The following is a 13772-nucleotide window of genomic DNA, read 5'->3' as shown; positions in this document are numbered from 1 at the left end:
TGTGGGTCACAGTATTCTCCCAACAAGCAAAAATACAGGATCCGAGACGTCTGGCTTTCGAGTTTGGGGAGTTCGGTATTGACAGGGTGGTACTTGGTTGGATGTCTCAGATTCGGTTCCATCTCTTTCTTGCTTTGTATTCCTTCCTGATTACACTGGCATCTCAGCTTGCATTCGAGGTTTTAAAAAAAGAAAGAAAACATGACAGGAATTAGATCAGAGGGTTTAAGTTTGTTGTCGTTGGTTTGAAGAGTCTCTATCATCTGCTCTGAGGCTGACTCTGGTCATCCCACTGACAGGCCTAAAATCTGGTGTCGTGTCTCTGCAGGGATGGAAGGCACCATGGGGAAGCAATTCCTTTCCCATCGGTCTTATTTCTTTGATGCTCCCAAATTCATTAATAATTCCGGGGAATGACTGTGTGATGGATAGAAAACTGATCACAAACTTGCCATCCTCTCCTCCATGGGCCTATGCCAGGTGGTTTGGCACTGCCTGCCGCCCGTAGTCTAAAGCAGCAAGAAGACTCTCCCCAGATACCCAGCAAATACTGTTGCCATGCTTTTGGGCTTCCCAGCCTCCATAACTGTGAGCTAACTAAACCTCTATTCTTCATAAATGACCCAGTCTCGGGTATTTTGTTATAGCAACAGCAAACAGATGGACACACCACAATTTTGGAAAAGCTCACATGGCAAAGAACTGAGGGTATCCACCTGATAAAACCTGTGAGGAACTGCAACCTCAATCAAATAGCCCACAAGGAACTAAGTCCTAGCATGTGAGTGGCTTAGAAGTGAATTCTAGGAGTCTGTTTCTCCACCTGCTGATTTACCATATGGGAAAGGAGCCAAGGCTTGGTGAGCCCTTGAGCACTGGGCTTCTCTCCTAGTCCTGCCCTTTGGAGTCATTAAATCCACTCTGTGAAGAAGCCCCCCTTAGCCTCTTGGACCACCCAAGAGCACTCAGAACAAAAACAGCCATCCTACTGATCAGGCCATCAAACACCCATAAGTGAATGAGGTCCTCCTGACATTGTCACCAGCTGAGCTTCCCGCTGCCTGAAGATACACAGACAAGTCCATCAGAGATAAGCTGCTGCCTAGACCAGAAAAGCCACCCTCGTGAGCCAAATAAATGGTATTTTTGAAAAATCCACTGGCTTTGAGGTGTTGTGTTACTCGGCATTAGGCAGCTGATGTAGATTTTTATCATGTGAATGTTTCTCCCAACTCATCTCGTGGGTGGATTTTCAGGCCCAGAAAGCAAAAGCCTATAATTCCTCAGAGGGTGGAACTCAGGCAGTGAACGTGGCTGTGAAATGATACTGACCTTCATGGTCAAAGGCAAAGCCGGGAGCCACTCCTTTAATGGCTTCTCATACATCACCAGCTGCAAAGAACCTTTGGGGTAGACTAAAATTCCTGTCCACAGAGAATCTGAATGTGCTTCCTGAACCTATATCCCTTTTGTTCCAAGAACCCATTCCTATTGGTGTGCAGAGCGCTGTGGAATTCCGTTCTTGCGTTTTGAGCATCACTCTGACCCTAGCTGTGGAGGAGGTGCTGCTCGTGGTGTGTGTGGAAATGGCCTCTCAGATGGTCCCCAAGGATCTTGACCTTCCAGTGATTTCACCTTGGATAATCCCCTGGACCCCAGGCTGAAAATAACTGACTCGATTCTAAAGAATAGAAAATAGCAACAAGATGGGATGCCACTTCTGAGATTGGGTTATAAAAGGTCTGCGATTTCCACGATGGTCACCTCATTGGAATCATTTGCTCTAGGGGAAGCCAGGTCCTGTGTCCAGGGGCAGCCCTATGGAAAGGCTTATGTGGTGGGGAACTGAAGTTGCCAATAATTATGTCAGGAAGCTTGGGAGTGAATTCCAGATCATCCCAGTTGACTTTATGTGCAACTTGGCCAACCTCGTAGAGGCTATAAACCATCTAAGTCACACCCAGATTCCTGACCCACACATATTGAGAGATAATCAATATTTGTGGCTTTAGAGTCTGGGGGGTGGCTTGTTACACAGCAATGGATAACTAGTACAACTTCGGTTCAGTCAATCAACCTGCCTTCTCTCTCTCCCCAGACCCTGTTTGGTTCAGGAATGCACCTGTGAACAGGCTGAGCCAGAGTAAAAACAGATTGTTTCACAGAAGAAGACTTTTAGAGAAGCTCCCACTCTTTCTTATGGGACTTGATCCTAAGAAGATGAGAGGCTGGATCTTCTGCAGCCATTTTGTCCCCATGAGCGGACAGTTCTGGACTATCTTGTTGGTCTCCATCGCCCCGGCACCCAGGACTCCACGGGGTTCCGAGTAGGCACTCAATATTTATTAAATAAAAGATGGGTTTATATCTAGCAGATGGAAAAGTGGGAGAAGCTGGCACACAAGTAACCTCTTCTCTAATGCCATCTTAAATGGAACCCGTCTAGAAACCTCTACAAGAAAACCCATGGATTCTTGTTTTCTAAATATGGTATGCAGAACGCACAGTTTCTCCTTTAAGTTGAGGTTGGCTCCAGCCAATTTTAACTGGCAGAGTTTCTAAAATTCTGCCAAGATGAGCTCACTAGGTAGGATCAATGGATTCACTCTATCTGCCTAATTGCTCTATTTTACTGGGACTCCTCCAAGAAAGGAGATGAGCAAACCCCATAGAGAGAGAGAGTCCTAATGGCCTGAGCGTGACAGGTCTGCTCTGTTTACCCACCAGCCTCAGCAATGACGCAGACGACTGGATTACTACATGTTTCAGAAAGAAAACTAGAAGCAGGATTTCATTCAGAGAAGACAGCATCAAGCTGCCACAGTGATGCAGCTCCGTGACACTCCGCTCTCAGCCCGCGGGGACTCCTTATCATGCCCAAAACATTGAGAAGCAACTTGCCTTATTTCCTCAAGTTCTCCTGGGCCTCCGTGGAGAAGTGCAGCTGTTGACAAACGGGCCCTCTTTTTCTGTTGTCTTTGTTTGTTCGTTTGCAGATGCTAAGCTGAATTAGGGTAGCACAGTAAGAGATATGTGTGTGCCTTTTCCAAACGGTAACACCCTCACAGACCACAGAAAGTGCCCTCTGTACAGAGGCCAGCCTCCTTCCTGACCTCTGTCATGGGTGGGATGAAATTTTTGTTATGTATTTTGTACTTAATGATAAACACGAACCACATGGACTAGACAACTGTGTAGGTACCCGGATTATTATGGGCACAGGGAAATACTGAGGTCATCAAGCCTGTGACACACCAATGTACCCCCGCCCTCCTGCCAAGGGAATCTGAAGGTCTGGAAATTCATTTAAAACATCCCATTTCCAAAATGTTAATGATGATTTTAATGAAATAAAATTTTGCCTGAGTGAAATGAAAGTTCAATCCGCTGGCAATACCAGCCGGTCGACCTAAAGACAGACACACAAACGAGAGAGTGTGCATATATTAATTCAGTTTAATCATATCAATTCTTAAACAAAACAAAACAAAAAAAAATGTTTTCCTCCAAGAGACAATAGTTCACAGTAACTGCAAAGCTTACAACTTTTAAAAATACCGGTCATGCTGAGCATTCAAAGAAGATATTAGAGAATAACTGTAAAAACTTTTTTTTTTTAACCAGGAACATCAGCTTCTGACTTTAAAAATTACAAATACGGAAGCATTTTGGTGTCAGACACAGTAGTTTTGACATCGTCTTGTCGATTCGATGAAGTTTCTGGAAGTTTGGAAAATTGTACCTCTATCACTGGATAATGCGCTTATTCCTAAACTAAACATTTTCAAATGGTAGAAAACAAACTAGCAAGCTACACATACAAAGAAAAGCCCTCTAGACAAGCTCTCCTCATGCTGGACGCCAGCACAGGGCACCATGAATCCTGGAAGACTAGAAGTGGTACATACACAGCGGCCTGAAGTCCGGCACCCCAGGCTGAGCAGTGGAGTGTGCATTCACCTACACGTTAATGACAAACTCGGGGTTAGTGTAAGAGAAGCCAGCAAATTCATTTTGGTCCAAGTTCATGATGAAGAGTTTATCAGTGGGAGTCAGTTCCACAGGCTGCCTGGTGAACTCTTTGTCGAAGTTGGAGGTATCTCGCTTGTCTCTCTGCCAAACGGAAAGCACACACACATTAACACAAGCAGAAGAGGGAGGAAAGTGACCAAGACAGCCGGCGACTGCCAGGCCGATGGCATCTCAAGAGCAGAGGCAGGAAGAGCCCTGGACGGGCAGGTTTTAGCAGGTCCCTTATGGGCACATTTCACATTGCATGTTGGTATAGAAACCTTGGTGGATTTTTTTTTTTTTTTTGAGAAAGGAAATAAATCACTGAGTTTCTTTAAAGATTGTCATAAAGAGTTGCGGGTGTGTGTTGGGGGCAGTGTGTGTGTGTGTGTGTGTGTGTGTGTCTGGGGGGGCGGGGTTCTTTGAGAGAATAGCAGAGAATTAGCTATTAGATAGAGTGTCCTGCACAGAAACCCGCTCAACAGCACCCCCTGTGTCTGGGAGGCCTCCTTCTTTGGAAAAGAAGCCATTCACAGCACAGAGTTAAAATGGTCCAGTGGGGGAAATCGGGTCTCTGCTCAGCAAAAGGAGCTGAGCACGGTCCACTCCACACTCGCTGGTACAATCCAGGCTTCTAAGGGGCTGCTCTAAAGCCCACCTCCAAAGCTCTGCAGAGCAGAATCTGGGTCTTCATGAGCCAGAGGTTCTCTCTAAAGATGTTTCTAGCATCCTAAGCAACAAAACCCAAAGCTTCAAAGGTCTGTGAGAGCAGCTTAAAATATGGAACAACTCCATTCCCCTGGCTAGTCTGGGCTTTCTTTCTCTCTCTGGTTTTAACTGTGTGTGTGTTGTGGGGGGGATATGGACCCCAGTTTACAATCTAAAGTCTGGGGCAAGTTTGACCAGGGACCATCAATCAGAGTGTGAGCTCTTCTGCATGATGTCTTAACTTCTGGGGGGTCCTTGTCAGTCTATGACCTCTTCCCATCCTCACCCCACCCACCTGGAGGGCAGGTGGAGCTAGGGTCCTCACCCCATTGTGTGACATGAGAAAATGGAGGCCGTTCTAGGTAAAGTGACTGGCCCAGGATTGCACAGTGGGTGGCTGATTCTTACCTGACCATATAACTGCTAAGTAGGGCCCCAACACAGTCCCTGTGGCTGCAGAGACAGCCTGATGGCTGTGTCATTACAGAACAATCAAAGATAATGCACTGGATTCCGTGACCCCAGGGAGGTTGCCTGGCTGAAACCAGAGTTATGTCAGACTACAGAGGGCAGGGTCAGAAAGGACTGGCTGATTCGAGTTTGGCCAGTCTCCTGGGGCTGAACTGAAATCCAGGCTTCAGGTTTAGCTCCTCGTGGGCACCGAAGGATAAGGATGTACTATTGCTGGGCTTGTTTCCTTCTGCAAAACGCCTTTTACGAGAGCTGCTTCTTTTAGGATGCACCCCTGATAGAGGCGAAATGTCTCTGTGCAGTTCCCCACTCCCCCTTGGGGTGTCTGAGTGGGGGTGTGCAAGGGAGGGAGACAAAACTAGTATCAGAAATATATTTGGGAGCTGGGGATCTAGCTCCGTGGGTCAGTTGTGCTTTGCACACACAAGGCTCTGTGTTCTATCCCCAGCACCACAACAAAAGAGAGAGAGAAAGAAAGATACTTGAGTGATTGCCCATCCCAGAGCTTGTAATGTGGACAGAACTCGATTCAAGCAGTTTTACAACAACAACAAAAAGAAAGAAAGAGAAGAAATATATTCTGGTGGGTGTGGCCAAAGAGGACCCGGCTACAGATACAGGTGAAGCCATTTTCTGGATGGTGGGATGCCTCCTGCATGTCCCATCTGCTCCACCTCCTCTTGCCTGGTCTGCTGTCAGCGTGTGCTGTGCTATGTATGGGTGGGGAGGGTGTCCAAGCCTAGGCACTCTGTGTGTCACTTCCTGTGTCCAGGGGGAAACTCAAATGCCTCCTTTTCCTTTATTATCTGTGCATCCCTCTGCATCCTTTTAATTGTCTGCATTGCACTGACTGCTTCGGGTCTTGTTTATTTGTGATTTCTCTCTAGGAGGGCGCGGCCCTGGTCTGCTTCTTTGCTATTGTATTTTCAGTACCAAGAAAAGTCCCTGACATGGAGGAGGCCCTTCCTAATTATTTGTGGAGGGAATAAATCCATGAATGAAGGCTTGACTGAGGGTGCGCTTCTTTGCTTTTGCCCATTTATAACCACCCTGAGCCAGGGATCTCACTCTGAATCCATTCCCACGGGCCCTCAGGATCTCCCCCGTGGACACTAGGTCGAACCCCAGCAGGAACTGAACTGTGTGCGGGCCCTTCAAGGTCTGGGAGTTCCAGGGCTGGGTGTGGGACAGAAGGCGGGCATATCCCGAGTCAGGAGATGGACAGCTGCCTCCCTTGAGGTCTCCTCGGGCACCGTCACCCTACCTGGCCTTCCCTGCCCGGGAGCTTGGAGCAGAAGTTGTTTTCCCACCATCCCTGACTTTGGAAGTCCTTTCTCAATTGCTCTTCTGGTGAAGACCCATGCTGCAGGCAGCCTCATGAGTCCAAATAGCATTAGCCTTTAAGGCCTCTGTCCTGCGAGTAGATCCTTCTGAAAAGTACTTGAGAATTGTACCCTAGAAGTTGGGAGAGGGTGGTCCTCTCTGTTGGGACAATTTCTTTGGGGTCAAAAAGCATCTGAAGCCATGTGCGAACAGGAGACCTCATCTAGAGGAGGTTACTAATGCCCCGGGCTTCCAATAAATCCTCCAAGAAGGTCCTTGTGACTGTGGCCCTATCCTATTAGAAGAGCAGAAGAAGGTCAGAGGAAAGTCCACAGAAGAAATCCAAACGGGGGGTTCTTGGACGCTGGTGGACGATTAGCCATAGCTAGCTAACAAGGACATTGTTGAGGTGACTTTGAATTTTCTAATTCAGTTTCTTTTTAAATCCTCCCCTAGTTTAAGTTCTTTTGGAACATCTCAGCCTGTCTCAGGTAGGCCGGAAGAACCAGGTGTGGCCATGTGGAGACCGTGTGCTTTAAGGAGAGGGTGGGAATAGGTGGTACCTGCAGAAGTCTGAAAAATGCTACCTGAGAGGTGACACTCCAAACTCAGAACCCTGCCATACAGACCAGCCCTGCCCTCCTCCATGGAAACAGGCCACATGGGTGGGTGTCTGTCTCTGCTCAGCTTCTCGGTGATTCTGTGATCTGTTCCAGCATGCAAACTGTGCCTTTGGTCTTCTAGAAGGGAGTCGCTCCCATGGACCATCCTCCCTCTCCTCCCCACCCATTGCACTATCTGATTGTTCCAGAAACCCAGCCTCAAACTGTGGTCTCTAAAGAGGAAGAGAAGCCGGTGAAGATGTTGGATGATATCTTTCTTTGTTAAGAAGCTGTTCCTGACTGATCCAGAGACTCGGTATCTCTAGAGCACACCTTGATTCCAATTCCTTGTTGAATAGCTGCCCTCCCCGCAGATGGTATGCGAGAGGAAAAGGAGGCAGGGGTCAGATTGCATCTTGATTATGACCTACTGTGCTCCTGGCACCCAGCCGGGCACACACTGGGTGCTCAGTAAATGCTTATCTGAGTGAACGGAAGGCAGGATCAATGGATGAAGGCAAAAATAAAAGTTTTTCTTCCTGGATAAAAATTTGCAAAGGTTTTTTTCCCCCAGAGATTACAGATGATGCAAGTTCTGTTTCTGGATTCCTGTGTACCAGGAAGTGTTGCTGGAAACAGAAACAGGAGGAATTCTGACTAATGATCCCTCATTTCCAGAGAAGGCTTCTCAAACCAACCCTTAGCCAGGTCATGCTAGAGGAACGGAGGCTTTGGCTTGAGTATCTATTTCTGCCAACTAGGAAACTCGAAAAATAATGGCAAGATTTTGGAAAATGTAGAGTGCAGTATATAAATATACACTTATATTCTATCTATCTAACTATCTATCTACCTATCCATCCTACACTGTTTTCTAAGGTTATCTTCGATCATTTGTCAATAACCCAATGTTTCTCTATGTGTTTTATCCTGAGAACATATCCAAGGAGAGGCCTGGTGTCCCTGCCAGATGACAGACCTCAAATAACTTGCCTATGGGTGGGCAGGGGTCACAGGTCCTTGTCAGGGTGCTACAGAGCAGAAAGAGTCCTGTGCTGATGGTCAGGACACCTGGGTTTGGGTCCCAGCTGAGTGACCTTGGGCAGGTTACTTCCTCTCTCCAGTTTCCCCAAGAATAAAGTAAGGGGCAGGGGGAGGGTTGGCCCTGATTTCCCTCTTTCTCCAACCTCCTAGTCAGCTGGGACTTCAAGTTTGCTCCACCTTAGGTCCAGACTGTTCTACAATGGTGACAGCAGGCTTGGTCCCCAAGACTGAAGCAAGGTAAACTAAGAGGGCCACAAAGAATGGTCCACAAGGGACTTTGCCTCGGCAGAATCCCAAACGCATGGTCTCCTTAAAGGGGAGAAGTCTTGCTTCAAGGACATCTGTCAAGTTTTTTAAGTTCCTTTGACAGTCTCTCAGAAGCCCTGGAGTTTCTGGAACTTTCTTCGACTGGGGTAAGAATTCTTTTCAGGGCGGCCTGAGAACGGCAGGAAGAAGTAGGGACAGACAGACGAGCTGTCCCCACCCATTCAGATAGAAATATCTCCCTCCCAAGAGGGTTTCCCTGGGCTTCTGGGATCTCCCAGAGTTGCTTGCTATGAAGGATATTTAGTCCAGGCTGGGAGGACTGGGGATTTCAAAAATAAAATCAAGAGCCCCAGCCATGTTCACTGCTGGCCTCTACACTTGATTTGGGTGGAAATGTGGACTTTGGGCTTCGACAGTGTCCCCAGGCTCTGTACCAGTGTCTCTGCCTGGCTCAATACTGGGGGCTGAGTCTAAGCTCTGGATTTAGTTCCTTTCTCTTGAAATTCCTTCCTCGGGCCCTACTTTGTAGTTTGGGTCCGAATTTTTTTTTTCAAAGAGAGTAGTTTTCCTTGAAATAGTATTTTCTTCTTTTCTTTTCTTTCTTTCTTTTTTTTTAAATTGTATCTTGACGCTAGAAGAAAAATGGCACATAACACAAATCCAGACACAAATGAACATTTCCACAAACATCTTGCAAAACAACATCAAAGGGAAGAATACAACTGTTTGTTTGTTTTTCCCCCTTTGTTTGAAGAGATGGTGTCTTTCTCAGAAGCACTCAGCTTTCCAAAGCCAGTGACGGACCTAGATTAGATCCCCTCCCCACAAGCCTGAATCTGCTGGGCTCCACAGCCATCTTCTGGTTAAATCAAAGCAGGTCATTGTGGTTCCGAACATTTGGACACATATTTTAAAGCAATGTGGAACAACATGAGTAACTTTTTTCTTTTTCTTTTTTTTTTTGTATTTGAATAACAACAGAAATAAAACCCCCAAAAGCAAATAAAGTTTGAAATGTAATGTCAATCCACGGTGGCCCCGTTAGGAGTTTGCTAGAGTGACCATGTTGTTTCAGGGAACAGTGCCAAATGCCCTCTTGGAGTAGTTTGGGGACAAGGGTGATTGGGGACACACAGTACCAGGAATTACAGCGTGGAGGTAGAACCCAAAGCTGGTTGCCTTTTGACCCCTGGAAGTGCTTTTAGATTGAAATGGTCTAAAAAAGCACATTCTTGAAATTTTAGGACTCAGATAATCTTCTTAACTTCGAGTTTAAAAAAAATGAAATTTTATTTTTAGCATGTTCTGCTGCTTCCGGAACAGGCCGCATGGATGGAGGGATTCCCTCTAGGGCAAAGCAACCATATATTTGGATACAAGCCAAGCCCCAAACCTGGAAATGGAAGAATACTGCTCGCATCTGACTCACCTACCCATTTTGTAGGAAGAAATCTAGATCGGATGGTTGGCGTGAGAAATGGCAGTGCAGAAAACCGAGGCAGAGGAAGCAGGCATTTCCTCTCGCCCCCTGGATGGACACAGCTGTCATGCTGGGGGACATACATTGGAAGAGGACTTGAATTCTGTCTCAATTATGCAGCGGCCATTTCTGCCTGCCACCTGCATAATCCCATCTCGTCCTCACGAGATGCTCCAAACTACCTGAGGACATTTGGGTTCTGAAACATGGTCACTCTGGTCTCATCAGAAAACAAAACATGGATGTATCTCAGCAATGAAAAAAAAAAAGAAAAATGTCACCATAATAGCCGTTGAGCTTGAATGACAGAAATGAAGGACGGAGATCTACACATCTACTTAGCTCTTGACTTCAGGTTTTAAAAATTCAGAGTTAACAAAGGAAAATCCTTCGAATTCTGACTGGTCAATATTCCTGATGACTTCCTGGTCGGGAGGTGTAAGGACGGGTGGATGGCGGGTGAAAAACCGGTCGAAGTTCTCAGCATTTCGCCCACACTATGAGAGGGGAAGAAAAGAACCGGTGGGTGGAAAAACAAAGCAAAAGCAGAAAAAAAAAAAAGCAAAAAAAAAAAAATAGAACAGAATCGGATGTGGCTTTCTCCAATCCCTTCCCTTCCAGAAACTCAGAGAGGTTGTTTTCAATGATCAGAAATGAAGCAACAAAAAATGCAAACTTCTCATGACCTTTGTACGTGACCTTGGGCTCCCGACCTTGACCTGCTGTAGCTCATGAGTTTCACCCTGGTTTCCTTCTGGGCGGTCAGGAGATGGATGGCAAAGGCATGAGATGGTGGGGCTACTGGCACATGGTATGTCCCCTCCCCACCCCCAAAGTCAGCCAAGCTCATCTCGGGGAGAAGATGGGATTCAGGTGGAGCCAGAGGCAAAGTAATGACCCGCTCATACATCACCTGGGAGATCTCAAGATTTACAGTAGCAGAGCCCTTAAAGCTGCCCCGTGGTTCATTGGTCAGAAACAAAGATGTTTATTTCCAGCTCAACAGAATACCATTTATTTTTAAACTCCAGCCTGGGGAAGAAGATCTGGGAGCCTACGATACCTGGGTAACTACCAGGCCCGGGATAGCTGGGCCAGTCCTTGACTCTTAATTACAAGGTGCTCGGAGATAGATTTAGCTGGGCTTCCTCCAAATTAAAAAAAAAAAAGTGGTTTGGAAGGAAGGAAATATAAACAAGGTCCTAGGAGGCAAGCAGGGTCTAGAGGGAAAAGTACTGTGATTTCTCATTCCTCTTGCTGCTCCTTCAATAAGAAATGTCCCTGATCTGGAGGCAGAGTTACAACGTGTGTGTGTGTGTGTGTGTGTGTGTGTGTGTACGCATCACATATAAATTCCCACCTGCTAAGAAGAGACAGATCCCTACATCTGGGGTTCTTTGTCCTTCATCAACAAAACCCCATTTGTGCAAAAGCTCTAAGTGGTTCCGACTATCTCTAGGAGATCACAACCTCATCATAGAATAGCAGTAGAAGGTACAAGAATTATGGCTGGTCTCTGCTGTGCATTTGCTGTGGCCAGACACAGTGCAAAGCTGTCTGTTTGCATTATCTTATTTAATCCTCCCGAGGATCCTATAGAGTGGGTATCGGTATCACCCCCATTTTGTAGATGAGGAAACTGAGGCCAGGCAGGTCGTGTCATTTGTTCAAGGTCAGCCTGCGTGACATCAGAGCCCAGGGCCCCGGTTCCATTTTTATAAGTACAGGTGGCAGACTGGTGACTGACGGGACAGCAGAGGGGAACCGAGGTGGGAGGAAGTCAAGGGTGGGCAGGATGCTGCGGTCTCCGCAGGGAACAAGAAGAGGATCTGGTCGCATCGACTGCTCAGACAGAATGTGGGGAATTCAGGAGGGTGATTATTTCCATATTGGACATGACATTGAGAGCCCAGGGAGCCCGGGGTGGGGGAGGGGAGGAACCAGAGAGAGTTCCCAGCACAGTTCTGAAGCTGAGCAGAGAGAGCTTTAAAAAGGAAGGAAAGAAAGAAATTCAAACAGCAGAATGTGGAAGGTGAGAAAAGAGAATAATAGTAATAAAAGCCACTGAGGACTTTCCGTACCGCGGGTATTTGGTGAGGGTTTTTGCACCTATTCTCTTCTTAATTCATGGAAACCCTGTGAGGTTGATATTTCACTCCCATCTTCTTAGGATAAAATTGCTCCCGAAGCTGCTCAGCGGCAGGAGAATCAAGGAGAGAGCAGTAGCAGGCAGCGGAGGGCGGAGAGAATCCAGGGGCAGAGAGAGGCAGCAGCATCAAGGAAGCCTCTCCAGGAGGTCAAGTGGGAAAGTCGTTGAGGATGGGCCAGTGCGTGGGCAATTGTGAGGACGCCGAGGAGACCCGGGAGCCTGCGGCTGGGTTCCAGCCCCTGGTGACAGTATGCTGAGCAAATCAAGGAATGCAAGCGCCTCTTAAAGACCTTCTAAAAGGGAAGCAGAGGAATTGCAGGTATGTGCAAGGGATTTAGGTCTCAGGGAGCCTCGGTTTATATGTAGGTAGAAGTCTGTGGAGCACGGACATGGATTCAAATCCTGCCATCTTGCTGCCCGCTAGCTGTACAATGCTGGCCAAGTTTCCTGAAGTTTCAGGGTCTTCTTTTGAAAAACAGGGACAATCCCTATCATTTGGGGTTATGACAAGGATAAAATGAGATAATGCACATTATTGTTGAATATGTTGAATATTATTACATATTATTATTATTATTATTATTATTATTACTAGAAGTAGGCCCAGTGTCTGGCACTCAGTAGGTCCTCAACACACCACAGTTGTCAGTATTATTTGGTTCTAGTTTTCCACTACAAGTCCCCACAGGCAGCCTATGCTTCCTGGGACAGGGTATTTTCATGGTGTCTTAAGTTTTAAATACAGAGGATACAGCCTTGAATTTTTAAAAGACTTTCGTTACACTCAAATAAAATACTTGTCATTCCAAGCGAAATCGTTTCCCCCCTTTTCGTTGCCTTTTTAATAGAACAGAATATATAGACTCCCTCTTACAAATATATATTTCTTATTGATTTTACTCTGGAAATGAAAAGGGTGTGAAATAGAAAATTCCGGAAGAGGCCAAAACGTGGACCCAAGGAAGTTTTGGCAGGCAGAGGGAAGAAAAGCCTAAATAAACGTTTTTATATTCTGAGAGCGGGAAAAGATATTTCAAAAGGATAAAACAAGAGGTAACGAACAAAAGAAGTTGGTAAGTCTGACTACATAAAAATTTATATGTGATAAGAAAAAAAGAATGAGTCTCAAGACCGACAACGAATGAGGAAGACCATATTTTAACACCAACCAAAGAATCTCTCCTTAATGTCAAAGGCGTCATTTGGAAGCTGTGGGCCGAGGGAGCCACAGGTGCAGAGCCCTTGATACAGGGCGCTCAATTGTCATTGTCATCTAACAGCAGTGAAGCCAGGGTGGCCAGAGCAGAGCAACTGAGGGGGAGAGAGAGGGACAGGAGAGTCTGCAGAAGGCCCAAGAGCCAGGCACGGGCCTCACGGGCCGTTCAAGGGAGGACAGCAGATTTCCATCTCGGTTGGACAAGAAGTTGCTGGAATGTTCCGAGCCTTGAGTGACAGCATCTGACAGTGTTCAAAGCAGGATCACTGTGGAGGGCAGGTGTGGAGGAAAGGGGGTTGCCGGGAGGTGGGAAGACGCTTTTGAACTTGGGATACATTTTGAAGTTAGAGTTGACAGGATCTGCTGAGAGATCAGAGGTGGGGCGGAGCAGCAGCGGGCAGAAAGGAGTGGCTGGTGTCCCCAAGACTTCTGGCCTGAGCTAGCTGGTGAGTGAGGGCCAGTAGGGAGCACAGCGGATTTGTGGGGGGGGGGGGGGGGGGG

The 13772-nt window shown here is 46.8% G+C and overlaps 1 protein-coding gene across 2 annotated transcripts in view; it reads right to left on the bottom strand.

The window, feature by feature from the left end:
- Positions 1–3438: 3438 nt before the first annotated feature.
- The window catches only part of Prkcb (protein kinase C beta), a 262797-nt gene continuing 252463 nt past the window's right edge, over positions 3439–13772 (bottom strand). Inside the window, exon 16 of one of the 2 annotated variants that reach the window (XM_015490650.2) lies at positions 3439–10403. In XM_015490650.2, coding sequence (XP_015346136.2) covers positions 10245–10403 — 159 coding nt within the window. In that variant the 3' untranslated portion in view covers positions 3439–10244. The remainder of the gene's footprint in view (positions 10404–13772) is intronic. The other variant, XM_048789666.1, reaches the window with a different exon arrangement.

Source organism: Marmota marmota, unplaced genomic scaffold (genome assembly GCF_001458135.2).
Source record: "Marmota marmota marmota unplaced genomic scaffold, marMar, whole genome shotgun sequence".
NCBI classification, from domain to species: Eukaryota; Metazoa; Chordata; class Mammalia; order Rodentia; family Sciuridae; genus Marmota; species Marmota marmota.
Note: the sequence above shows the minus strand (reverse complement) of the source record. Positions and strands in the feature narration are given on the sequence as shown.